General features: G+C 38.5%; 1 protein-coding gene across 1 annotated transcript; it reads right to left on the bottom strand.

Annotated features, from left to right (window-relative positions):
* Positions 1–1,874: 1,874 nt before the first annotated feature.
* Positions 1,875–14,304, bottom strand: myl2.L (myosin light chain 2 L homeolog). Its single transcript, XM_018226778.2, has 7 exons — positions 14,207–14,304; positions 10,208–10,297; positions 7,578–7,653; positions 6,117–6,221; positions 3,480–3,558; positions 3,337–3,385; positions 1,875–2,185 (listed from the first exon to the last, which is right to left on the bottom strand). Exons 1-7 carry the CDS (start codon positions 14,207–14,209, stop codon positions 2,084–2,086), a joined length of 504 nt encoding a protein of 167 aa, XP_018082267.1. The 5' UTR covers positions 14,210–14,304; the 3' UTR covers positions 1,875–2,083.
* Between the last annotated feature and the right edge of the window lie 12,601 nt (positions 14,305–26,905).

Here is a 26,905-nt window from a genome sequence, read left to right as displayed (position 1 = left end):
GTACTGATGGGTGGGGAAGGGGGGGTGAGGGGTGCCCAAAAAAAGTTGTTGTGCGGGGCCCCGCAATTTCGAATGGCAGCCCTGGGTATGGGACCTGTTATCCAGAATGCTCAGGACCTGGGGTTTTTCCGGATAACAGATCTTTCTGTAATATGGATCTTATATCTGACAGTTGATCATAAAGGGGCTAAGTTATGAGCCAGATTGAGCTTGTGCAGTTTTGCTGGAAGAGTGCTTTGTTTTGACAATAGACAAATTCCCAAATGCATCCAATTTCTGTCTTTAGCAAAAAAAAGGGAAAGTTGTGCTCACCACTAAATTATTATTAAACCATTAGGAGGGGGTGCAATAAGCCTATGAACACAACTTCATACATTCAAAAGGTCCTCTGCATTCACCCAATATCAATATATTAAAGACATTTTTTGCATTGAGCTACTAAAAAATGCCCTGCCCTTAAAACAAAATAGGGATTGTTTGTCCATATATTGCAAATTAAAGCCAGGAATTCAAAAATAAGCAGCTGCTTTGTGGCCACTGGGAGCAACATGTTACTCACGAGCCACTGGTTGGAGACCACTGCCCTACTTGGTTTGTTTTCCATTATCATCCATATAACTAATTCCTGCACAAACTACATTGCCATATTAATAAATTACCCAAAATGGCATTTGCCCAGGGGCCACTAGGACCTAGCAGACATTTCATCTGTTATAATATTTGCATGAAACATCCCCCAGAAATGGCAGACCGGTCATTTTTATCAGCTAAGATTTGTATGACATAAGCATGTCTACATTTGTAATGGAAAAAATGTTCCTAAAGGACCTTCCTATTAATAAAAAGTTGTAACTTTAGTGGAGATGTTTTGATTGTGGTTTCTCATCTAGAGAAGCGCTGTGAAAAGCTGAAAATTTGCATATCTCTGGTTATTATTTGCTTCCCTTTTTATAGTCAGGTTCATCTGCCACAAATTTCTTGGGGGAGCCAAATGAGATATTTGCCTGTGTCACTGGCACCTTAAAGGGAATATCAACCCAAAAAAAAAATGTTTTGCCTAATAAAAGAAAACACAATTCTAAGCAATTTTCTAGTATATATTCATTACAAATTTTCTATTGTTTTTAAGTTTTGTATATGTATCGCTATTACTCTCTATTCTCTGCCCTGACTGCTCAGACTGTTGATACAATGTAAGACAAGGCAGCTGATTAACAGACCTGTCTAAGACTTTTGCAACATTATTTAAAAAGTAACAACCAAGAGTAAAGCGAATGCTACTTTCAATAGCAATTGTTTTTTTGTTTGTTTTTTTTACAAATAGCAGTAAAATCACTGAGGTTTGAGGTTAACTTGCGCTTTAAAGCAGCCTCTTTCTGCTTCGAGTCATCCGAAACGATGTTGGTAACATACTGAACCCTGCGTCTGAAAGATAGATTCATATTGCTTTATTTCTTCATTGGTTCTACTAGAGAGGCACTTGTCTAGGGGTGCAACTGGGGGGGGGGACTAGACATATACCTCTTCTACCTGACCACCACTAGTTCAGCTTTCTATAATTTCCCTGGTCGTCTGAGGGAGTGGTGATTTAATATGCCCCCAGGGTGATCAAGGGGGGGGGTGTCCCCTCATTATTTGTTTTTCAAAATTCTCAGACGTTTCTTTTTTTATCCAGCAAAAGTTCAATTTAGCTATGTACAACACTCCATCTTGTTATATGGTCCTCTATACGAGACATGTCCAACAAGTGTTGGCCCCTCTGTGCTCAGTGGGGCCTGAAGTGCTAGTGGAAACACCCGAAGTTTTTAGTCTGCTGCCTATTTATATTTTTTGGACTGCCCAGAAATGTATGTATGCAAACTTACATTCATATGTTGTTGCTAAAGAATTTTTTATTGTAAAATGTTATCGCCAACAATATATAATATTTATTATTTTACAGATGATCACAGTAAACATAAGAGATTGTGGAGGGCAAAGTGTAGAGTGAATGCAGCAAGAAGACATACAGTAGATGGGAAACAAAACTCTTGAAAGGGCCATGGGGTTGGTAAAAGAAGAGCAAGACCATTACGCAACAATGTTATTCCTCCTTCTCTTCACCGTGAGTGATAATATGCACAAGGTTTTTGTAGTTTAAATTTCCAGTCACGTCAGGGGGGAAAGCTGTGAACATCTGATCCACCTGTAAGAAAAATCATTGCAGATCATTGTTTATTGATTTTGAAAATACACAAATGATGCATTACACTTAAGCTGGGCACGCATAAGAAGATCTGTTCGTTTAGTTAGGCTTCCAAGCATGCAGCTTTTACCAGATTTGGCCTCCTGTACACTAGGCCAAATCACATTGATCAGATCATACTACATTTAGCTATCCATTAAGAGAGGACTGAATTAATACACAGAGCAATACTTGTCTGACTGGATTTTGCATGGGCCAATATGATGCCAAATTGTTCTGGCCCATGTCTGGCTGCCTCTACTTTCATGTTAACTGAACAACATGGAGAGGCCAGAGAGTTGTCTTCTGTTCAATTACTAGGCCCTATACATCAGATATGTCCAAACAATGTAAAGAAGAGAGCTTACAAAAGATTTTGGAAGTAGGGGGGAATAGGTTATCTAAAATTCAATTCCGACTTATGTTTAACCAGCAATGTATTTAGGTCCATTGCCGCCCTAGAAATTGAACCTCAACGCTCCCCCTGTTGCACAAGTGAGGTTGTGCTTGTGACGTCACATGCACAACATATTTTTTCACTGAGACGTGCACTCATACCCCCTTACCCCCCCCCCCCCCCCACTGCTTAGCTGCTGGATATGCTCACAAGTCTCCGACGATGGCTGGGGAGATTCTGCTCGTTATTTCTCATGAAAATATATTTTTTTGTATATTTTAATTAAGCAGCAGAAACTGAACATGATATGGTTTTTATTTGTATTTCTTAAACGCTTTAAAGAAGGCTTCCCCCTTGATCATGTTTCAATTCAGTGAGAAAAAGGTTTATCATGTAAAAACATCTTATTGTTTAGCAAGTAAAAACTCTTTTGAAGTCTATGGGAAAAAAATGGAAATGAATTTGGAGAAACGATTCGAATTGAATCTCGTCCATGAATTTGCACTTGATAATCCTTGAGTTACAAGGATTTTTTTTCCAGTCAGAGCCAGCATTCAGGTACTTATGTAATTTTGCAATAACTATAACCCTTTTATATGGCTCAACCCATTGTTTGTTAACATGCACTAAGGGCATTGCAGAATACATTAGCATTGTATTGTATGCTGTATTGCGTAATAGCAATAAAACAAGAACAAAGTAGATGAAGTCCTACCTCTTCGCTTGTAAATCTTTCTGCCTGAGTCATGAGCATTTCTCGAATGCTTGGGGGAAAGAAAAACAAGGCCATTAAAATATGCGTTAATATAAAGCCAAAGAACTGGAGAATTAAGTTCTACTGCAGATAAATGTACTTACTATTCTGATTTAAGAAGTCCAGTACCCTCGGGGTCAAATACTTTGAACGCATTTAAAATTGTTTCTTCTGGATCAGCTCCTGGATAACAGAGTAAAGGCAATAAATTATTTACGTCAACATAGGCCGGAAATCATCCTTGATAAAAAATAACATAGTGACCACTTTGTAATAAAGTTAGATTTTATTTTTGTATGTATACAAACATGTGCCTGTCAAGCTGTTATTGATCTAGAGCAGTGGTCCCCAACCTTTTTTACCCGTGAGCCACATTCAAAAATAAAAAGAGTTGGAGAGCAACACAGGCATGCAAAATGTTCCTGAGGTGCCCAATAAGGGCTGTGATTGGCTATTTGGTGACCCCTATGTGGACTGGCAGACTGCAGAGGCTCTGTTTGGCAGAACACCTGGTTTTTATGCAACCAAAAGTTGACTCCAAGCCAGGAATTCAAAAATAAGAACCTGCTTTGAGGCCACTGGGAGCAACATCCAGGGGGTTGGGGAGCAACATGTTGCTCGCGAGCTACTGGTTGGGGATCACTGATCTAGAGCTTCCAATGTGCACTGAGACGGAGGCATGATCTGTATTTTCCTTCAGTACCAGGAACATTTGTTATATTGCCCTGGGCACCCATTTCATTATTCTCAATATGAGCAAGTATGGACAGGAAGATGGCCCATCAAGCTGAACAATAGGCAAACAATATTGTTTTGTTAAGGTTTATAAGGTTTGGGCATAGTTACATTGACAGTTTTCCTGTAGCAGTTAAAGAGGGTTGTATAGCTTTCGAAAATTGACATCTTTAACAGATCATGGTATACAAGGGATATCAAGGTCAAAACTTGCACCTACAAGGTAACTTGTAGTATGTTATAGAACACCCAATTCCTGCCTCTTTCCAGCTTTCAAATGGGGGTCACTGACTAAAATCAAATGTCTGTAATGCAACAAATGTATTGTTATTGCTACATTTTATTACTCATGTTTTTATTCAGGCCTCTCCTATTTATATTCCAGTATCTTATCCAAATCAATGCATGGCTGCAAGGGTAATTTGAACCCTAGCAACCAGATGAAATTGCAAACTAGAGAGCTGCTGACTAAAAAGTATTGATGCACCGAATCCAGAATTCAGTTCAGGATTCGGCCAGGATTCGGCCTTTTTCAGCAGGATTTGGATTCGGCTGAATCCTTCTGCCCAGCCGAACCGAATCTGAAACCTAATTTGCATATGCAAATTAGGGACGGAGAGGGAAATTGTGTGACTTTTTGTCACAAAACAAGGAAGTAAAAAATGTTTTCCACTTCCCTCCCCTATTTTGCATATGCAAATTAGGATTTGGTTCGGTATTCGGCCGAATCCTTTGTGAAGTATTTGGGGGTTCGGCCGAATACAAAATAGTGGATTCGGTGCATCCTTACTAAAAAGCAAAATAACTCAAAAACCACAAATAAAAAAAAATGAAAACCAGTTGCAAATTCTTTCAGAATATCACTCTCTACATCATACTAAAACTAAAAAATAATTTTAAGGTGAACAACCCCTTTGACATTTGTTAAGATTTAACTAGCACTAGGCCCTTTTCACTGGCTTGTCTTCCCTGGGAGGAGGGCAAATCGTAGGCACCCCCAGTTATATATATATATATATATATATATATATATATATATATATATATATATATATATATATATATATATATATATATAATCACTTACCTTATACTGTGGGGTATTTCTAAAGGAGCTCAGTCTCACAATCTTCTTCCACTTCTCCGAGCCTAGACAGGTGCATGCACAGTAAGTGAAAAAGTTCGGCGTTCACTCTACTGTGCTTGTGACTGCCCAGATTGAAATGAAGAGAAGATGGAAATCAGACAAAGAAATGGTGACAATGAGCTTCTACAGAAATACCCTGGGCCGGTGCAGTTTTTAGCAAAGGATTTGGTGTGCCAGTTTGGTTATTTTAAGCTACATTGACTAATTGCATGCTTATAACCCAGTCAGAACTCTATGTATGTGGCTCCAAGAAAACATAAGTCATAATAATCAAGTGAACATTCGTGACTCATCACTTGAGCAGACTGCAGGGAAATCCAATCATGTATGTTCAATGAGCCCCCTGTTTTTTAAGTGTGTCTAGGTGTGTTTTGCCAAAGGACTCACTATTATCGTCACCTGATACAACTGTCTGCGTATTTGTATAGTAAATAAGCACTGACCTAATGTTTCAACACCACATACTATATCTAAATGAATTAATGAAACAGAAACCTAAATATGAGGAGCACCTTTGCTCTGTGAGCTCAGATATCCTAGATCTATTGCAGAAACCCTGCCCAACTCAATACAAAATTATTATAAATGTTTTTAATTACGTGCTTTTGGATTGTCTGCTGCAACTGTAAATCATGTAATTTTAACAATTGTATTGTGTGCATTTCTGGGTTTATTTTGTTTAGTGTGCTTTTCATTTGATGCCTCAGATGTGATATACAAATGGAAAGGCTTAGTGAACAAATTTTAACCTGGAAATTTGCCAGTTGTATAAAACAGGATGAAAGGGCTGCAAACTAAAGTAGTCAGACAATTTTATGTAATTTCATATATGGTCCATGTATTATTTCAGAGTACAAACCCTTTAACTTCTCTCCAAACATGGTCAGAAACACTGTAAAGTTGATTGGTCCTGGAGCTTCTTTTAGCATCTCATCCAGTTCTTCATTTTTCACATTCAGTCGACCTTTAAAGAAGTCAAAATGTTTCAGACAACTGGCCTGTGATAAATCCATATACATTTTAAAATTCACAAGACTAATATAATATACAGGCCAAAGGGGCAATTGCCCAGGGCCCTAGAACTGAGGGCCCACCATCAGACCTTCCATTTGCTATCACTTTTGACTGAAGCATTACAATTGTAGATCCTTAATTTTTTAAAGCATTCAGGTTTTTTGTTTAATGTAACCTTCTATCGATTACAGTTTATGTACTTCCATCCGTTTATTTCAGTAAGGACATAGACAGGACACATCTTTATATCCTGCCTTATTATATTAAAGTGCTCCTGTTTGGGAGTAGTCCTATTACACATTTCTTTGGACAGCTGTTGTTGCCCACTAATGAGATCTTTTCTCTGGGTGCACTTGGTACCTTAAAGCAGCCCTGATTTTACTAAATTTTCCAAATCTGTTAAATCCAAGGAATTGTGATTTTAAGATCATGGTAATTTTTGCACCAAACACAGTTATTGAAACGGATAAACATGGACATAATTCCATGCCAGTGTTGTGCAACTTTGCACGTCTTGTGGTCTGATTATTTCTTTTACCATGGGGCACATTTACTAAGCTCGAGTGAAGGATTCGAATGAAAAAAAACTTTGAATTTCGAAGTATTTTTTTGGGTACTTCGACCATCGAATAGGCTACTACGACCTTCGACTTCGATTCGAACGTTTCAAACTAAAAATCGTTTGATTATTCGACCATTTGATCGCTAATGCAGTTCTCGATCACAGGAAAAAATCAAACCTGCCCAATCGATATCAGGCCGATGTTTTTGCCTAATATCGATTGGGGAGACCAGTGGGAACAACCGATATTGGCAGCTTTCATCTGCCTGTGTATGAGTGGTCCTGATAGGTTTCCCTGTCTCCTGCTCCTTTCTGCCTTCCCTCTGTGTTCCATAATCTGCCTGCCCTATGCTCACTGTGTGTGCAATACTCTGCCTGCCCTATGCTTCTATGTGTGTCATACTCTACTTGCTCTATACTCCCTGCGTGTGCCATACTCTGCCTTCCCTATGCTCCCTGTGTGTGACATACTCTGCTAGCCCAATGTTCCCTGTGTGTGCCATACTTTGCCTGCCCTATGCTCCCTGTGTGTGCCATACTATGCCTGCCCTTTGTTCCCTGTATGTGCCAAACTCTGCTTGCCCAATGGTCCCTGTGTGTGCCATACTATGCCTGCCATATGCTCCCTGTGTGTCATACTCTGCCTGCCCTATGCCCCGTGGGTTTGCCATTACTCATTTCTGCACACTGGAACATGTTGGGGATTAATACGATGCACATAACAAAGCAACTTATTAGTATTACCTAATGCAGCAAAAGTATCTCTCAGATCTTCTTTGTCAAGGAATCCATCTCGGTTCTGGTCCATAATAGTAAAAGCCTTAACAAAACACAATAGTTCATTAGTTATACTGACAGTTTGTTTAGCATTTCATACTTGATGAATTTAAATATTATATGAATAGTGAAACTGGGCAAAAAAGAGAGAGTTCATGTTCATAAAAATAAAGAAACAAAATCAGTTGTAATATGTGCCAGGACCATTATACGCAAATGAATATCAGTAAAACGTTATATTTCCAGCCCAGGAATCAGGAGTTTTTTAATGTGTTTCACTCGAAACCATTCGGCCTATTCTATTGTACAGGGGGTACTGGAATATCATACAAAGAATGGATTTATGCAGAAGAGAGAGAAGATTTTCAAAAAGAATCTTCGTGGGTCTCTAGAAAAAAGTGTCAACCAATAAAAATACAAATATACATTTCCTAAAACATGTACCTGTCAGGAGAATAATCTTAAAAGGGACTGAAATTAAGATGATAAATGACAGCATTCCTAGTTCTAGTTGTAATTCCTTTGGATCCTGGACCAATTAGGAGCCTGTTATACCTAGTGCTACAATCCAGGAAATGCCTCATATGCTCCATTTATTTGCCTAACACTGGATATATTTTCGAGTTTATATTGCATTCGTTTATTCCAGTGGTACTGGCAAGTGAACACAGTGGGGTGTCATTTAGGAATATGTAGAATATGGTGTCATATAAGTAGATATATTCATAGAAAATCAGATGGCACACACAAAAGCATTCGTGCTAAATAGGTTGTAGTTTTATTGAGCTCCCCACAACGTTTCGGAGGCACAGCCTCCTTTCTCAGAGAGCACTTGAGAAAGGAGGCTGTGCCTCCGAAACGTTGTGGGGATCTCAATAAAACTACAACCTATTTAGCACGAATGCTTTTGTGTGTCCCATCTGATTTTCTATGAATATATGGACTAAGGATACCAAGGATTGCAGCAAGGATCCAAGATAGAGCACCACCCAACAAAGTGAGCAGATTCTGCAATATTATATACCCGAGTATAAGCCGAGTTTTTCAGCATCCAAAATGTGCTGAAAAAGTCTACCTCGGCTTATACTCGGGTCAGCTGTACCCGACCCGAGTAGCTGAGATTGCAGTCACTTTTAATCATTCCTATACCAACAGTTCACTTGGGGAGAGACTGCAATATCCCACAATGCCCTCTGTTGTAAAGAATAACAGTGCGCCCTCTGTTGGTTATATGAAAGAATAACAGTGACTGCAATATCACACAGCGCCATCTGTTGGTTATATGAAAGAATAACAGTGACTGCAATATCACACAGCGCCATCTGTTGGTTATATGAAAGAATAACAGTGATTGCAATATCACACAACGCCATCTGTTGGTTATATGAAAGAATAACAGTGACTGCAATATCACACAGCACCCTCTGTTGGTTATATGAAAGAATAACAGTGCGCCCTCTGTTGGTTATATGAAAGAATAACAGTGACTGCAAAATCACACAGCGCCATCTGTTGGTTGTATGAAAGAATAACAGTGCGCCCTCTGTTGGTTATATGAAAGATTAACAGTGACTGCAATATCACACAGCGCCCTCTGTTGGTTATATTAAAGAATAACAGTGACTGCAATATCACACAGCACCCTCTGCTGGTTATATGAAAGAATAACAGTGACTGCAATATCACACAGCGCCATCTGTTGGTTATATGAAAGAATAACAGTCACTGCAATATCACACAGCGCCATCTGTTGGTTATATGGAAGAATAACAGCGACTGCAATATCACACAGTGCCCTCTGTTGGTTATAAGAAAGAATAACAGTGACTGCAATATCACACAGCGCCATCTGTTGGTTATATGAAAGAATAACAGTCACTGCAATATCACACAGCGCCATCTGTTGGTTATATGGAAGAATAACAGTGACTGCAATATCACACAGCTCCCTCTGTTGGTTATAAGAAAGAATAACAGTGACTGCAATATCACGCAGCGCCCTCTGTTGGTTATACGAAAGATTAACAGTGATGGCAATATCAAACAGCACCCTCTGCACATGGTAGTGGGACAGTGGGACAATGCACACAGTAATCCGTTTGGCAATTTTCTGTCACCATCAACTTTGCAAAGAAGTCCGGTTGATCGCTGGGGGGGTCGCTTTGGCAGAATGTGCGCTGCTGGGAGACAGGGCTGTAGTTGTGTCTAGGCTTATACTAGAGTCAATAAGTTTTCCCAGTTTTCGTAGGTAAAATTAGGTACCTCGGCTTATACTCGGGTCGGCTTATACTCGAGTATATACGGTATGTCATATAAGTAGATCAGTCTGTTGTGGTTCTGCAATGGAGCAATTGTATTTCATTACTAGGAAGGGGGTCTTGAAAGCAATGTGTATTATCACAAGTTGTATTGTCCCCTTTAGATGTAGGGGATAGTAATAACAGGCTGTGAATTATTTAATTGATTGACAATATATTACATTGCATGCTCTTTTTTAAATTAACTGTTAAATCACATATGACATAGATTTATACACCAATGACTTACTATTTGATTTTATTTTCTGGCTCATTTATAAACAAAACTCATATTCTCACCTCTTTAAATTCCTGGATCTGTGTTTGCTCAAACATGGAGAACACATTAGAGTTGGCCCCCTCGGACCTCTTCTTTGCTTTCTTGGGTGACTTTAGAAATAAAATGTAATTTGTTACATTTCAAGTGATATCTACTCAAAATAATGATATCTACTACCTGATATGGGTGGAAGTTTCTCTTTGTTCCATACTTTAACCATGCTTGTTTTTTCATTAACACTCTTGAACCAAGAGAATTTTAATAATACTATCTGAAGCCAGTCCATAAAAGTACCATGCAGAGAGACATATATTGGAGGTACCAGGTAGGACAGCTACACTTAGAATATGAGTATATAAAGTGGGTAGTTTCCCTTTGATTTCTCACAATCCGAAGCAGAGACTTTTAGTGCATCCTTACATGAGCCCAGGGAATGCCAGTAGCATATTTGTCTCTAATCCTGCGATAATTCTGTGCTCCTGAAATACTGATTTAGATTCCTAAAGTGCTGAAAGAATGTTACAGAGAGCATCAGACTGTAAGCAAATTGCTCTAAAGCTGGATGATACATCCCTGCACTTTTGGAATACAGTATGTCACGGAAGCTCCGTGTTGCATGTGTACTGGACTTCAGAGGGGGAAAGTGGATTTCCAAACCCTGATTACAGTCAGTCTCCTTTTATGTAGTTAGGGTCACTGATTTTGGATATTTATCATAGCCTACTAGTGTCTACGATTTTCTTTTACCGTATCAATTCTTAATACAATCAAATAAATGTATTTTAATGGAAACAAATCTCAGAACAGCACCTCGGTCTATTATCTTTATGTAGGTTTACTACATATATTCACTAAGCAGCGAAAATGCTTTAGCGACGCCTTTGCCGCACTTCGCCAGACGAATTTTCGCCAGGGCGCCACTAATTCACTAAAATACGAAGTTGCGCTCAGGGAGGCGAACGGTAGCGAAATTGCGCAAGCGTTAATTCGTTAAGCAAAGCAAAGTTACGCTAGCGATGCCTAATTTGCATACAGTGCCAAGTTAAATTTGAATGGACGTATATGTAGCAGCAAATACATTACACTACACAAGCCTGGGAAAGCTTCATGAAATAAAATAGAGTTGTTATTTTGCCCTACACATGTGCCCACTGTATAGTTTAGGTGCCATATGTTAGGAAATGTAGGGGGGAAGGAGGGTACCCCCAAAAAATTTACAATCTTTTTTAGCCTATCACCTTTAAAAAAGGAAAAAACGCCAGCGTTGTTTTGGGACTTAGAAAAAATTTCAACTATTTTTGAAGCAATCCCTATCTACTCTATTGCATTTCGCCTGGTCTGAGGTGGCGAAGGCAAGTCTGGCGCAAGAGGTAACGTTCAGTAAAATGCACAAGTTAGTGAATTAGCGTAGTTACATTGACCCTTCACCAAAGCGCAACTTCGCCTGGCGTAAAGGTGTGAAGTAGCGCTAGAATAGGTCCACTTCGCTAGCGAATTTACGCCAGCGCCCGTAAGTAAATCAGCTAAGTAACGAAATGACATGACGCTGGCCAATTTGCGCTAACGTTAGGTGCTTCACGCTTTCGTGAATTTGCCCCCTGGTCTGGATCAACCTAAACAATTTCAAAGCCAGCAAGACTGTATAAGGCATCACTTGCTGCAATTGCCCTTTAGCAGAACAACTGATGCTGTCAGTGCTGAGCCATAGCTATTATGCCCTTGTCTACTTCTCTTTGGGCTAACTAGTCACACTGGTCATTTTCCTCACACAGTCCTCATTTGGCAAACAGTGGCAGTCAAAATGCCACCAGGAAACACAAAACCTGAAGCACACATATAGGTGACAGATAGACCACCACTCACAAATGCTTGCTTGAGTGTTCTGAACAAATCTGACTGGTGCTATGCATGTCTCAGCTGCAACACCAGTTAAAAGTACATAACATATATACACACCTAGAATTTGTCTGTGAGTTTCTCATTCATTCAGTTCATGATATATCTGTAGTAATAAGTCATCAGCTGGAATTGCTGTTAAAAAATACAGCAAATCCAGTTGATTTGACTTATCACTATAGATAAACTTAGAATTCATATTTTCCAAATGCAAAATTGGAAAACAGTTTACAAGAAAAAATCTAATTTAAAGAGGAACTATTGCAACAATGACAATTTAATATAAGCTTTATCATACTGAAATAAGAAACTTGCTTAGCATAATCAATTAAATATTCTGCATCGTTTCCTGAAATAATCAAGTTTATGTTCACTATCCCTGTCTCAGCATCTGTTCCTCTCCATTTTGTCTTCTTGCAGCAGTTGGGTGTCAGATTAGATCCAATATATCTTATAGGGGGGCTTCCTTTCCTAGCAGATGTATTAGAGCTCACTCAAATAACTGACTCCAGTACATACAAAATCTAAAAAAATGACTGCCTTTTACGCAAATCCTGCATGTAGAGAGACAGGATTTCTGGTGATTTTAATATAGCAAGCTCTAATACATCTTCTAGGCAAAAGGAGCCCCATATTAGTTATATTGGCTCTAACTGGCAATGTATATCTGACACCCAACTGCTGCATGAAGAGAGAATGAAGAGAAACAGATGCTGAGAGAGGGATAGTGAAGAAAAACTTGATTATTTCAGAAACGCTACAGAATTTCTAATTTATTATATTTAGAAAACATTGTATTTCAGTAAGCTAAAGCTTATATTAAATTTAAATTTTTGCAATAGCTCCCCTTTACACTGATTAGATTACTGACATAAATGGAACTTCCCATGTGAATCCACATCCTGCTTGTCTTATTAGTAGGTAATTTAGATGCATGTTTTAGCCCTCGATGCATGAAATATTAGATGAATTACTAATCAGAAACGCCTTGTGAATTTTGTGTGTCCAGTACTTTCCCTTAAAGGGGTGGTTCACCTTTAAGGTAACTTTTATTATGTTATAGAACGGCCAATTCATTTTCATTATTTCTTTTTATATAGTTATTTGCCTTTTTCTTCTGACTCTTTGCAGCTTTCAAATGGGCATCGCTGACCCCCTTCTAAAAAAACAAATGCTTTGTAAGGCTACAAATGTGTTGTTATTGCTTCTTTTTATTACCGATCCTTCTATTCAGGCCTCTCCTATACAAATTCCAGTCTCTTATTCTTATTGGACCCTAGTTACAAGATTTCTTAAGATGCAAATTGAAGAGCTGCTGAATAAAAAGCTAAATAACTCAAAAACCACAAATAATAAAAAATGAAAACAAATTGCAAATTGTCTCAGAATATCACTCTCTACATCATACTAAAAGTCATCTCAAAGGTGAATAATTTAAGATGCCATGAACACAAAGGCAGCATCTTTGCTAAGTATAGGCTTCCAGTTGTACCCCAGCTGTTACAGAAGCACACCATCCAGCATTCCCCTGAGAAAGGGGTAATATTAAGACTAGCAATTATATCAACTATATTAATCAACTTTGGAGTAGAGTCTAGTAAATATTATAGTAGCATGCTGGAATCCTTCAGTGGCCAAACAGAGGTACAACCATATATACGTAAATAATTTTCCAGAACATAAAGTAAAAAAGTTTTGTTTATTACATCAATATTATAAAAAACATTAAAGAATTCCCTTATAGCGCCTAACGTGTTTCATGCTTACCTAGTACTTGGTCTTAGCCTGACATAGCCTATGACTAAGTGCTAGGTAAGCATGAAAACGCATTAGGCGCTATAAGGGGATTCTTTAATGTTTTTTATAATATTGATGTAATAAAGTAAACTTTTTTACTTACAAGCATGTTCTGGAAAATTATTTAAGTATATGGGAATTTTATCAGCCGGCTATTGCTCATTATATATCCCTGAACTTAGGGTAAAGCCCAATGAGAATTGAGTTTTAATAATTGCCTAGAAATTAAACCATTGACCTGTATGAATGAAGAAGAAAGGCCATATATTCAGGAGTACTAGCCTCCCTAAAACAGACATTACTGATCCACCCTGGCCTTCACTTACCATTGTTGCGCTGTGGTATGAGATGTTCTGGCAGAGGAACTCTGAGACCACTCTGATCAGCCACACAATAAATACCCTCTTAAACTAGTTATAAATAAACTCATGACCACTTTTGGCAGTGTAAGGTAAGTTAGCCCCATTCTCTAATAAGCTTTTCGCTTGTCTCTGATCGTGACACATTGTTGCGCAGTCTGCTGGTATGTGAGACAAAAGAAGTTCTGAAGGTTACAGAAACCCTATGCTCACGGGCTGCCCCATCCCATTTGTGATTTTATTTAAAGTAACAATATCAGAGCAGATGGCTGGAAAGCTTGCGGAGGACAATTGCTTCTGACATTAACCCTTTGTGACACACAGGAGTATACAGTATATTCAAATATATCATATTGTGCATCAAGTGATCCCAAGTTTGGGAGTTTTACTTTGTAAGCAGCAAGTAAGTTGCAGGTAAAACTTAGTCCCTTTGTAAAATGTATAATGAAGCAATTGAATTCTTAATGAATCAGATGAAAATTGAGCATAGGACTGGCCAGATATGGGATGACTTTGACGTAGTTGGCCAGCTTAAATATATTGCAATATATGGACAAACAATCCCTGTTTTGTTCAAAGGGTAAGGCATTTTTCAGTAGCAGTATGAACAAAATGTCTCTGTCTTAAATATATTGATAAAGGGCTGAGTGCAGAGGACCTCTTGTATTTGTCAAAGTGTCAAAAAAAGAAAAAAGGTTTATTAGTTCGATGTTTCAGTCCCACACTAATAAAAAATAAAACTTTTTTCTTTTTTTGACACTTTTTGTCTGTTGTTTAAATCCTGTGAGTGCCATAACTTTACACATTATATATACATATACATATATATATATATATATATATTCTTTGTTTCATTCATAAAGAGGAAGGCACAGATATTAGCATATGGAACCATGACTCTGGAACGAAAAGCAGCTACACAATGACATACCTACAGGGAAGAATCCACACAATGACATTCTTACATTAACCGGGGTGTCACACATCAATGATATATAACTCCAAAGCATCTGTAACGTATATTTCATTTGAGACAGATATGGGTGTCGCAATACAGTATTTCATCGAGCAGGATACATAATATAGCAATGAATTGTAGCTGATCTGTGTGCAAACAATCCTTGCCAGCTCTGCATGAACCAAAAAAAGCTGAGCCTTCCAGTGATACAAACAGATACCTAGGGTAACTTATCTGAATCTTTAACAGCCATAGACAGCCATTTTAATTGTATAGTATGACAAATTCTATAATAAGAAATTGCAGGTGCAAGCGATTTCCAGGCAAAAGCACATTAATGGGAACAACAGGAGGTAGGCATGAGCCTAGGACCAAAAACAGCAAACAGGAAATTGTTTATTTGCATTAATATAATCTCATCCAGTATTTATAACAATGTTTTGTTTAGATCCAAAATACAGGTAAGGGACCTGTTATCCAGAATGCTCTGGGGCTGGGGTTTTATAGATAACGTATCTTTCCATAATTTTGCTCATCATACCTTGAGTCTACTAGAAAATCATTTAGACTTTAATTAATCCCAATAGGCTAGTTTTGCTTCCAATAGGGATTCATTATATCTTAACTATGATCAAGTACAGGTATGGGACCTATTATACAGAATCCACAGGACCTGGGGTTTTCCGGATAAGGGATCTTTCCGTAATTTGAATCTTCATACATTAAGTCTACTAGAAAATCATGTAAACATTAAATAAACCCAATAGGCTGGTTTTGCTTCCAATAAGAATTAATTACTGTATATCTTAGTTTGGATCAACTACAAGTTACTGTTTTATTATTACAGAGAAAAAGGAAATCATTTTTAAACATTTGGATTAGTTGGATAAAATGGAGTCTATGGGAGACAGCCTTTTCATAATTTGGATCTTTCTGGATAACGTGTTTCTGGATAATGGATCCCATACCTGTACAAGGTACTGTTTTAATACTGGAAAAAGGAAATACTTTTTAAAAATTAGAATTATTTGATTTAAATTGAGTCTATGTGAGACGGCCTTCAGTAATTTCTGAATAACGTATGCTACACCTGTACTAATATTAATTGTATATTCCCTGCATAGTTGCTTTCTAATTGAAGTCTGAACACACAGGTCATTATTTTCATTTGAGCTTAGATAACACTCCCATGTGCCCACTAATGACCATTTATTATAATTACACTGTTGTTTTATTCTCTTTATGGCTGATAGCTCAGATTGGAAGACCAGGCTAGGCTGATGTCCCATATAGTGGTTTCTTCCCCCCATTGTTATAAATACTTGATGAGATTATATTAATGCAAGATAACAATTTCCCTGTTTGCTTTTTTTGTCCTAGGTTCCTGTAGTGCAGTAATTTTGTTCTAGTACAAAAAAAAGCCGAAACCCACCTAAACCACTTGAATGTAATTATAGATGCACCAAATCCACTATTTTGGATTCAACTGTATCCTTTGCGAAAGATTTGGCCAAACACCAAACCGAATCCTAATTGCATATGCCAATTAGGGGTGGGAAGGGGAAAACATTTTTTACTTCCTTGTTTTGTGACAAAAAGTCACGTGATTTCACTCCCCGCCCCTAATTTGTATATGCAAATTAGGATTCGAATTCCGTTCAGTCGGGCAGAAGGATTCGGCTGAATCCAAATCCTGCTGAAAAAGGCAGAATCCTGGATTCGGTGCATCCATAAATGTAATCTGAAAGATGATTAAATTAATTTTTGGGGTAGAAATCTGCCTGTAGGTGGTTTAGCGGGCGAGAAAGCCATTCAAGGGGTCTTATTTACCTAGCGACCTGTAGTTGTGGTGCTCAATATGTGGGCAGAACGTACAGGTCACTGAAAGAGAGGGCAAGGGAACATTTAATACCCATTGATTTGGACAAAATAGAAGAAATTTTTTTCAAATAAACGCACATCTGCTATTGGTAAACATATCATGTGCAGACATGGGGTGATTTTTCACATATCAAATTTCAGGGAATTTATATAGGGAATTTATTTTATTAAGTATTGAATATTTACTTACCCACAATTTTTTCATGTTTGATGGGGTGTTTTACCTCCAGAGACGTGGCATCGCTATGGGGGCAAAATTTGCCCCAACCTATGCCAACCTAGTCATGGGTTGGTGGGAGCGGTGCCACGTCTATGGATGTGGGAACCCCTACAGACATAGAATCATTACTTATCACCGTTTTATAGATGATTTGATATTTATTTGGGGTGGCACCCAAGAAAAGAGTACCAAATTTTTGGAATATTGCAACCAGAATGAATACAATTTACGTTTTACCTATACAACCCATAATAAAGTGATAGACTTTTTAGACATCAAGTTGGAAGGAATAGAAGCTGGTGAAATACGTTGTGACCTCTATGTAAAACCAATAGCTAGGAACACGTTATTGAGAGCTGATAGCTGCCATCCTCGCCCTGTTTTGGGGGGAATCCCGGTGGGCCAATTTTTGCGACTTAGACGCATATGTACCACATGGGATTCCTTCAATAAACAGGCGATGATACTCTGGGACAAATTGGTTGAGAGAAAATATGATGTTACTGTAATAAAGAAAGCTTATGAAAGAGCAGTCAGTACTTCCAGGGAAGAACTCTTGTACCCAGTTAAATACCCTAACAACAAGAGGAGAACATTTAAAAACAAAAATGAGAACTAAAGACTTAATGGATCTAATATATACTTTATTACTAAATACAGCAACCAAGCCGACCAAATAAGGAGAATTATAGACAAAAGACTGGATGTATTGAAGGTAGATCCCTTGTTAGATAGAGGAGTGTTGGGAGGTTTGAAGTATGTATTTAAAAAGAGCAGGACCATTTCGAATGACTTGTCACCTAGTCTATATCAACCTAAGAATAGACAAAGGAAATAAATGAAAATTGGTTAGTGAAACAAGGATCGTTTATATGTGGAAAAAATAGATGTAAAGTGTGTAAATACATACTAGTTCAAAATTTTTTCAAGAGCACAACATCAGGGGAGATGTATCCCATAAAAAGTTATATAAACTGCGATTCAAGGGGTCTTATTTACCTAGCGACCTGTAGTTGTGGTGCTCAATATGTGGGCAGAACGTACAGGTCACTGAAAGAGAGGGCAAGGGAACATTTAATACCCATTGATTTGGACAAAATAGAAGAAATTTTTTTCAAATAAACGCACATCTGCTATTGGTAAACATATCATGTGCAGACATGGGGTGATTTTTCACATATCAAATTTCAGGGCATAGAACATGTCAAATTGGGACCACGTGGAGGCGATATCAAGAAAATAATTGACCAAAGGGAAATCTTTTGGAAGTAACATGCTTTCTTCAGCCATAATGTGTGTATAACAACCCATAAATGTGCATATGTAATGATTTATGAGTGAACAACATCGCTGTTAAGGAAGTGTAAAACTAATATGTCGCTTACATCACATTATGATAATATTTGTTGTGACCTATATGACTTGTAACAAACAAAACATATATCCTTTTTTTGCTTTGTTTTATATCTGAGATTTTTTTAATGAACACAGGTATATAAGGCACAGGATTTCCTGTGACCTCACCTCTGATGAAGTGCCAGATGGGGGCATGAAACGCGTCAGGTGATCTAACATGTCATAGGGTAGGAGTATATCTGCTAAGGATGCCTGTTTGTTGTTTTAATTTTTCCAATAAAGCTGGACAGTGATTTTTTTATCCTATATGTGTGGAATGGCTTTCTTGCCCGCTAAACCCCCTACATATGATCTCCACTGGATTGGAGACCAGTAAGAGGGAACCATCACACCATTAGGATTGGACACAATGACAGAGTGGCCACGGCATGGACTTGTGAGTTTTCTTTTCTTTCTCTCCATATCCTCATAGAAATCTGCCCCTACCAATAAGTCAATAAAAGATGGTGTTATGTTTTGGGTAGCCAAGGATGAGGAGAGTATAACAGTGCTTTATTAGCAGAGTCATGCAGGCCTTACACAACAGTAAGCTTTCACTGTTAAGCTACCAGAAAGTATGCACAGTATAAGTATCAGCACAGTGACATCTACAGGCCATTTGCATGAACACCACATATTTGGACAAATGTTTAAAAAAGTTTAAAGCAATAATATACATTATTAACATCACATAGTCCTTAGTCCATGCAGGTAGTTTTCTGATTCTCTCAGTATGCCTTATAGATTCATTTTCCTCAGGCCTATTGCAGTTGACATCAGGAGTAGGAAAATGTCCTTCATCAAATGGAGCTTCTCCAAAGTCATATCTAAAAGGAGCAAAACGACTTGCATTCCATATGCGTCCGTTATACAGTTCATATGTGTACAGTCCTTGCTGGCGTCTCACTTCAAGAGGTGTAGTAAATTTAAATTGTCCTTGCTTCAGTATTCCTGGTTTCTTAATTCTGACTAAAGATTCAGGCTGAAAGTGCACTTCTCTTGCACCATGTTTTCCATCAGTATAAGCCTTGCATTTGGCTTGTTGACGTTTCACAATGTCAGCAGTAGATGATTTTGTAGGCACAGTATTTTGTGGAAGTTTGATGTCTGCAACATGTAACTTAGTGCGCATCTGTTTGCCATGTAATAATTCAGCAGGAGATGATTGGGTTGTTGTATGTCATGTTGCTCTGTAGTTATGTAACATAGTAACATACGTAGTAACATACATAGTAAGTAAGGTTGAAAAAAGACACATGTCCATCGAGTTCAACCTTTTTTTTTTTTTATTAACTACCTATCTGCTAGTTGATCCAGAGGAAGGCAAAAAAAAAAAACCATCTGAAGCCTAGTCCCTGGATCAACTTGGACTATGAGCTATTTCCCATAACCCTGTATTCCCTTACTTGCTAAAAAGCTATCCAACCCCTTCTTAAAGCTATCTAATGTATCAGCCTGTACAACTGATTCAGGGAGAGAATTCCACATCTTCACAGCTCTCATTGTAAAAAACCCCTTCCGAATATTTAGGCGGAACCTCTTTTCTTCTAATCGGAATGGGTGACCTCGTGTCAGATGGAAAGACCTACTGGTAAATAAAGCATTAGAGAGATTATTATATGATCCCCTTATATATTTATATATAGTCATCATATCACCCCTTAAGCGCCTCTTCTCCAGCGTGAACATCCCCAATTTGGCCAGTCTTTCCTCATAGCTAAGATTTTCAATACCTTTTACCAGCTTAGTTGCCCTTCTCTGTACCCTCTCTAATACAATAATGTCCTTGAGTGATGGAGACCAAAACTGTATGGCATATTCTAGATGGGGCCTTACAAGTGCTCTATACAGTGGAAGAATGACCCCCTCCTCCCTTGACTCTATGCCCTTTTTAATACAGCTCAAGACCTTATTTGCCCTTGATGCTGCTGACTGCCATTGATGCTACAGCCAAGTTTATCATCTACAAGGACTCCAAGGTCCTTTTCCATAATGGATTTGCCTAGTGCAGACCCATTAAGGTTATAAGTGGCTTGGATATTTTTACATCCCAGGTGCATGACTTTACATTTATCAACATTGAATCTAATTTGCCACTTAGCTGCCCAGATTGCCAGTTTGTCAAGATCATGTTGCAAGGATGCCACATCCTGGATGGAATTAATTGGGCTGGATAATTTTGTGTCATCTGCAAACACTGATACATTACTTACAACCCCCTCCCCTAAGTCATTAATGAACAAGTTAAATAAAAGTGGACCCAATACTGAGCCCTGGGGGACCCCACTAAGAACCTTACTCCAAGTAGAGAAAGTCCCATTAACAACCACCCTCTGTACCCGATCCTGTAGCCAGTTTCCTATCCACGTGCAAACGACTTCATTAAGCCCAACAGACCTTAGTTTAGAAAGCAGTCTTTTGTGGGGCACAGTATCAAACGCTTTGGCAAAATCCAAATAGATCACATCTACTGCCCCCCCACTGTCCAGAATCTTACTTACCGCATCATAAAATGCAATCAAATTCGTCTGATATGACCTATCCTTCATAAAGCCATGCTGATTGTTGCTCATAATGCCATTCATTAGGACAAAATTTTGAATGTGATCCCTTAACAAGCCTTCAAATAATTTGCCCACCACAGATGTCAAGCTTACTGGCCTATAATTGCCAGGCTGAGATCGTAATCCCTTTTTAAATATTGGAATAACTTCAGCTTTTCTCCAATCCATAAGCACCATACCAGATGACAGTGAATCTGAGAAAATCAGAAATAAGGGCTGGTCTAAAACTGAACTAAGCTCTCTTAGAACCTGGGGGTGTATGCCATCAGGCCCTGGAGCCTTGTTTACATTAATTTGTATTAAAGATCTTTGAATCATATCCTGAGTCAGCCACTGACTAGATTGAGCTGAACCATTCGTGCAGTTATTAAGTGAGCCTGTGAACCCAGACTCCTCTCTTGTATACACTGAAGAAAAGAACTGATTTAACACATTTGCACATCTGTTACAACCATACTGGTACCATTATTTAATGGAGCAACACTCTCAACCTACATCTTTTTACTATTAATATATTTAAAAAACTTTTTAGGGTTAGTTTTCACCTCCACCGCAATTAACTCTTCATTTCTTTTCTTAGCCTTCCAGATTGCTGATTTACAACATTTATTACAGTGTTTATATTCATTAAATGCAGCTTCTGTCCCTACAGATTTGTAGTTTTTAAATGCCTTTCTCTTCTTTCCCATTAACTTCTTTACTTCTGTATTAAGCCACACAGGATGATTCTTAGAGCTTCTACGTTTAGTCCTTAAGGGAATAAATTGAGAACAGTAATGATTTAATATCATTTTAAAGGACAACCATTTCTGTTCTGTGTTTTTAGCTGAAAACCTAATGCCCCAATCAATGCTCTGTAGGGCAGCCCTCAAGGCACTAAAATTAGCTTTTCCAAAATTCATGGTTTTTGTTGCCCCAGTATATTTTTGTTTTTTGCACCAGACATTAAAAGATATAACATTATGGTCACTATTACCCAGGGGTTCAATGACTTGCACATTTGCTATACGTTCTGGGTCATTTGAGATCACTAAATCAAGAATAGCATTTTTTCTGGTAGGCTCCTCAACAACCTGTGCTAAAAAATTGTTGTGCAATAAGTTTATAAACTTTTTCCCATTAACTGATCTAGCAGTACTGATGCTCCAGTCAATATCTGGGTAATTAAAATCCCCCATTATCATTACTTTACCTAAACTAGCAGCCTTTTCTATTTGCATTAGGAGCTTTGTCTCTTCCTCCTCACTTACATTAGGGGGTCTATAGCATACTCCTACAATTAATTTGCTGGATTCTTTACAATTGGTGAAGAACACCACCCTTACGACTTCTGCCCCCCTCATTTTCTAACATAACCTCCTCCTTTATATGTAGTTATGTAGGCTTACAGGGAAATACTTTCCAAGATTTCCCTGTAAGATTTGCTGTCTGTAGTGCTTCTTTCAGACTTCTGTTGAATTGCTCGATTTCTCCATTTGCTTGTGGGTAATACACTGAAGATTTCCTATGCACAATATTCCTCTCTCTCAGAAAGGATTCAAACTCATATAAGACAAACTGTGGTCCATTGTCTGATATTAACTCCTTTGGATTACCTTCTCTGCTGAAGACTGTAGACAGAAATGTTATTACTGTAGCGGATGTTATATGAGAAACAAATGCAATTTCAGGCCATTTACTGTAATAGTCTATCAAGGTTATAAGAAATCTACAATCTATAGGAGCATCTGTAAAGGGACCGACAATATCAATAGCAAGTTTTTCCCATGCTGAATCAGGGAATGGTACTGGCTGAAGTGGTGGTGTATGTGTGATAGCTATTTTGTCATGATTCTGACAAGTAACACAAGAATGAATCAAACAGTTACCACATCGGCATTCATTGCTGGCCACCAGTATAGTTCTCGTAGTCTTTGTTTTGTACGTACAATTCATTGATGACTCTCATGTGCAAGTGGTATGAGCTTTTCTCACAAGGTCTCTGGTACCAGTAAACGATGAGCTCCACGGACAACATAGCCATCTACTACGTTCGTGTCTAATCCTGTAGTAAGGTTGAAGATCAGGACTGAGCAGGGGCGATCCTGGCCCGTCCCCCCCCTCCCCCGGAAATTTGCTCTTGAAGTACCAGGAGCAGCATTTTTGCCGCCCCTGGTACCTAATGGGGTGCTGCCACCTAAGGCGACAGCCTCAACTCGCCTCATTGGCAAAGCACCCCTGGGACTGAGTTTCTTCTCAGCATTCGGCCATTTGCTTTGTAAGATGTCCCGTAATTTTACTTGTATTGGACATGTGAGGCAAGCTTGCTTAAAATCAGCAGCTGTAACTGTAGATGATAGTAAATCAGTCAAAGCTACAACTTCTATGTCCTTATCCAGTGTATAAGAAGCTGCAGGTAAAAGTAAGCGTGAAAAACATCAGCAGTAACATTTTTCAAACCTGATTTGTAATGCATTTTGTAGTTGAAATTCAGTAGCCTTGCTGACCATCTAGCTATACACATTCCAGCTCTTCCTAGTCCCTTTGTTGTAAGCAGTGTAGTCAAAGGGCTATGATCAGTGCATAAGGTAAATTCTCTACCCTATAGGTAGTTTCTCCATTTTTCTGTTGCCCAAACACATGCTAGAGCTTCTTTTTCAACAGTGGAATACTTACGCTCTGTCTCTGTAAGTGTTCTGGATGCATATGCAACAGTTTTCTCTGTATGATCAGCATGGATCTGTGTGAGAACTGCACCAACATCATAGTCTGAAGCATCTGTAGTAACCATAGTGGGTAGTGCAGGATCAAATAAAGCTAGCGCTGGACTCAGGGGAGTTTCGCCAATGAGGCGAGTTGAGGCTGTCGCCTCAGGCAGCAGCGGCCCCACTAGGTACCTGGGGCAGCAAAAATGCTGCTCCTGGTACTTTAAGAGCGAATTTCCGGGGGAGGGGGGGCAGCAGCAAGTGCTGCTGCCTCAGGTGGCGGAGGGGCCAGGATCGCCCCTGGCTGGACTGTTCACAATTAGCTGTTTCACTATTTCAAAGCTATGTTGAGCAGACTCTGACCACACCAGATTTAAAAGGATACTGTCATGGGAAAAAAAAAATTTTTCAAAATGAATCAGTTAATAGTGATGCTCCAGCAGAATTCTGTACTGAAATCCACTTCTCAAAAGAGAAAACATATTTTTTTTATATTCAATTTTGAAATCTGACATGGGGCTAGACATTTTGTCGATTTCCCAGGAGATAAATGCTTTCTGGCAGGCTGCTGTTTTTCCTTCTCAATGTAACTGAATGTGTCTCAGTGGGACATGGGTTTTTACTATTGAGTGCTGTTCTTAGATCTACCAGGCAGCTGTTATCTTGTGTTAGGGAGCTGTTATCTGGTTACCTTCCCATTGTTCTCATTTCTGGCTGCTGGGGGGGGGAGGAAACGGAGGGGTGACATCACTCCAACTTGCAGTACAGCAGTAAAGAGTAATTGAAGTTTATCAGAGCACAAGTCACATGACTTGGGGCAGCTTGGTAATTGACAATATGTCTAGCCCCATGTCAAATTTCAAAATTGAATATAAAAAAATCTGTTTGCTCTTTTGAGAAATGGATTACAATGCACGATTCTGCTGGAGCAGCACTATTAACTGATTCATTTTGAAAAAAATAATTTTTTCCCATGACAGTATCCCTTTAAAGTTCCACGAAGTAGTGTTCTAAGTGGCTCCACAACTGAAGTATAGTTGGGAATAAACTTAGAATACCGTGATGTAAGACCTAAGAAAGCTCGTAAGGTCTGGAAATCAGATGAAGGAGCTGCTTGAGTAACAGTGTTGACATGGTCAGGGTCAGGCAGCAATCCATCTTGTGAGATTATATGACCCAGAAATGACAGCTGAGTTTGTCTGAAATGGCATTTGGAAAGGTTCAGTTTCAGTCCTGCAGAATAAATGCATTTCAGAACCTTTTCTAGGTATTTGTCATGAAGATCCATAGTTGGAGCATAGACAATTATATCATTCAAGTAGCATTCTACACCAGGTATGCCATGCAGTATAGACATCAGTCTTTGAAAACAACTTGGTGCTGAAGCCAGTCCATAAGGTACACTCTTGAACCGAAACAAACCATCATGGGTGATAAATACAGTGAGGTCTCTACTTTCCTCATGCAGTAATACTTGATTATAAGCACTCTGAAGATCCAGAATAGAAAAGAATTTTGCTCCTCAGAGTTCTAATATATTATATTATTATATATTATATATAATATTTTCTCTATGTGTGGCAAGGGATGATTGTCCATAACAACTGCTTTATAAGGTTTACAGAGATCAACACACAATCGAATACCTCCCCTTGGTCAGCAGCAATAATGTAATTTTCAAACATACACATCAAAGCAGTAAAAGGTATGGTAGGCTCACCGGGGTTTGGGAGAAAAGGTGCAGGCTGCTGCAGAGGTAGAAGAGACATCCTTGTCGCCATTCTGTTATGTTTTGGTTAGCAGAGGATGAGTAGAGTATAATAGTGCTTTATTAGCAGAGTCATGTAGGTCTTACACAACAGTAAGCTTTCACTTTTAAGCTACCAGGAAGTATGCACAGTATAAGTATGAGCACAGTGACATCTACAGGCCATTTGCATGAACACCACAGATTGCACAACTGTGAGTATCATGAGCCTTAGTAAGGAAACCATATCAGGATCTGGCCATCACTGACCTGATGTCTTATTAGTACATGACTAAAGGTGCCCAAAGACATGTCGATTTATATAGTATTTAATATTCAGATTAGTGGTTACAGTGATATAGAATTCCCCCAAACTGGCCACCTTTTGAGGGCAGTTGTGGACATTGTATAGGCATTTCTAAGCACCAATGAAGAGTGTCACATGTATGTCTTGTACCAGCTCAGGGATAGCTCCCCATATTTTGAGCGCCTGTAAAAATATCAACCAAATATCAGTCAGAAGTGAGGTTATATCTGTTATGAAAGCTGTTTCTAACCTGATTATTCACTTTTGAGTTAACTTTTAAGTAAGATGTAAAGAGTGATATTCTCAGACAATTTGCAATTGGTTTTCATTTTTTTATTTGTAGCTTTGCATTATAATTTGGCAATCTGGTTGCTAGGGTCCAAATTACCCTAGCAACCATACACTAATTTGAATAAGAGACTGGAATATAATTAGGAGAGCATCTGAATTGAAAGCTGAATAATAAAAAGTAGCAATAGCAACACATTTGTAACAATAAAGGGGTGGTTCACCTAAGATAAGTTAACTTTTAGCATGTTATGGGATGTAATTGTAATGCAAATTGTAAGCAACTTTACAATTTGCCTTTTTTTTTTTTTTTACAGTTTTAGCCTTCTTCTGACTTTTTTCAGCTTTTAAATAGGGGCCAGTGACCCCATTTAAAAACAATACTCTGTAAACCTACAAATGTTAAAGGTGAAACACCCCTTCATTGCTACAAATGTGTTGCAATTGCTACTTTTTTTTATTTATCTTTCCATCTGGGCCTGTCTCCTAGTCGTCTCTTATTCAAATCAGTGCATGGTTGCTAGGGTAATTGGGTAATTGATGAAATTACATACTGGAGAACTGCCGAATAAAAAGCTAAATAACTCAAAAACCACAAATATTAACTGCAGATTATATCTGA

This window comes from Xenopus laevis, chromosome 1L (genome assembly GCF_017654675.1).
Source record: "Xenopus laevis strain J_2021 chromosome 1L, Xenopus_laevis_v10.1, whole genome shotgun sequence".
Lineage (NCBI taxonomy): Eukaryota > Metazoa > Chordata > Amphibia > Anura > Pipidae > Xenopus > Xenopus laevis.
The sequence above is the reverse complement of the archived record's forward strand: the minus strand, read 5'-3'. Positions and strand labels throughout refer to the sequence as shown.

Bases quoted from the DNA above. Each gene is read 5' to 3' on its own strand.
- myl2.L (XM_018226778.2), bottom strand. The intron at 7,654-10,207 runs GTGAGAATATGA...TGTTTTGTTAAG, and splicing joins AGATCCAGGAATTTAAAGAG to GCTTTTACTATTATGGACCA. The intron at 3,386-3,479 runs GTAAGTACATTT...CTTTCCCCCAAG, and splicing joins GGACTTCTTAAATCAGAATA to CATTCGAGAAATGCTCATGA.